General features: G+C 30.4%; 1 protein-coding gene across 6 annotated transcripts in view; it reads right to left on the bottom strand.

The window, feature by feature from the left end:
* LOC108966802 (long-chain-fatty-acid--CoA ligase 5) overlaps positions 1-1363 on the bottom strand; it is a 26284-nt gene that overhangs the window by 7303 nt on the left and 17618 nt on the right. For 2 of the 6 annotated variants that reach the window (XM_018929874.1, XM_018929876.1), the window contains exon 2: positions 800-1060. The exons of 3 other annotated variants lie outside the window; for them this stretch is intronic. In XM_018929874.1, the coding sequence (XP_018785419.1) occupies positions 800-871 (72 nt within the window). In that variant the 5' untranslated portion in view covers positions 872-1060. The remainder of the gene's footprint in view (positions 1-799; positions 1061-1363) is intronic. One more of the 6 variants, XM_018929875.1, reaches the window with a different exon arrangement.

Below are 1363 nucleotides of genomic sequence, written 5' to 3'. Positions count from 1 at the left end.
ATCACGTGATCCACAAGTCGTAACTCCTGTTTCAAAATATTTAAAAGTTCTGTAATATGGATCCAAAAATATTACATACTTAATCTACAATAAATATYGCGATCAGGATTATTTTGTAATATGGAYCGCYATCCATCAATATTGCATACTAAATCTACAAAAAAAAATTGCGATCAATGTTACTGTGTGATATTGTGATCGCTATACTAAACGCTCAATAAATACCCCGAACAGGATTATTTTGTGATATGGATCGCGATCTATGTATATTTTATGATAAACATTCAACAACGCAATCAGAAATATTTTGTGATATGGATCTACCATATATAACGCGATCTATCTATATTGTATGATTAAYATTCAGCATCACGATCAGAATTATTTTGTGATATGAATTACGCTTGATCAATAATATGTATTAAACGTTYAATAAATATCTCGATCAGGATACTTTTTCCTTTTATGGATCGCGATCCATCAATATTGCATACTAAATTTACAATAAATATCTCAATCAGCATTATTTTGTCCTATGAATCACATCCATTTCCATTGTATGATATATTCAACATCGCGATCAGGATTATTTTGTGATATGGATCGCGATCTTTCAATATTGTGTGATAAATATTCAACATTGCAATCAGGACTATTTTGTGATATGAATCAAAATCCATCTCTATTGCGTACTAAACGTTCAATAAATAGYCCGATCAGAATTATTTGTTGGTATAGATCACGATCCATGATGTAAGTTCAAATCAGTCTTTAATCATAAAASTCAGTTTTTGTTTACCTTCAAAACGTCACTTTGACTGGACATTTCGATGGGCGGACGAATTGTTGTTATTTGGCCACAGCACGACATTTTGCAGCTGTACAATTGAGACTCACGCTCTTACTCTCACACTTAAACTACTTTCTGCAAACACTCACAAAGGAATAGTAATAAATTATTTGCTATTTCGTTTATTTATTTACTGAATCACTTATGTGTTTTGATAAAAATAAATAAACTCTGCACTTTTTCAATTAACTCTTMCGACGCGCAACTGCACTTAAACACAGAAAATAATAAAAATTTAAGTTTATTGAAAAAAGCGTACAAGCGCTCTGTATTAAATCTATTATCTATTTTTATTTTTATTTATTCAGAGCGCATTAAAGATTTCAAAGATCAYATGAAAGTAAACATATTAAAGACATCAGCACCTAGAACACATAATTTTTTTATTAATCGCTTGCACTTTTCGCGCCTCGCATTAAAGCAGCACCTTATGTGCCACGAGCAATAAACGGATTTCACAAAAATTATTTACAAGTTCACTAAAAATCTCTTTTGTATATTTTTTAATTAAAA

Source organism: Bactrocera latifrons, unplaced genomic scaffold, assembly GCF_001853355.1.
Source record: "Bactrocera latifrons isolate USDA-ARS-PBARC rearing strain unplaced genomic scaffold, ASM185335v1 scaffold_17, whole genome shotgun sequence".
Taxonomy (NCBI): domain Eukaryota; kingdom Metazoa; phylum Arthropoda; class Insecta; order Diptera; family Tephritidae; genus Bactrocera; species Bactrocera latifrons.
Note: the sequence above shows the minus strand (reverse complement) of the source record. Positions and strands in the feature narration are given on the sequence as shown.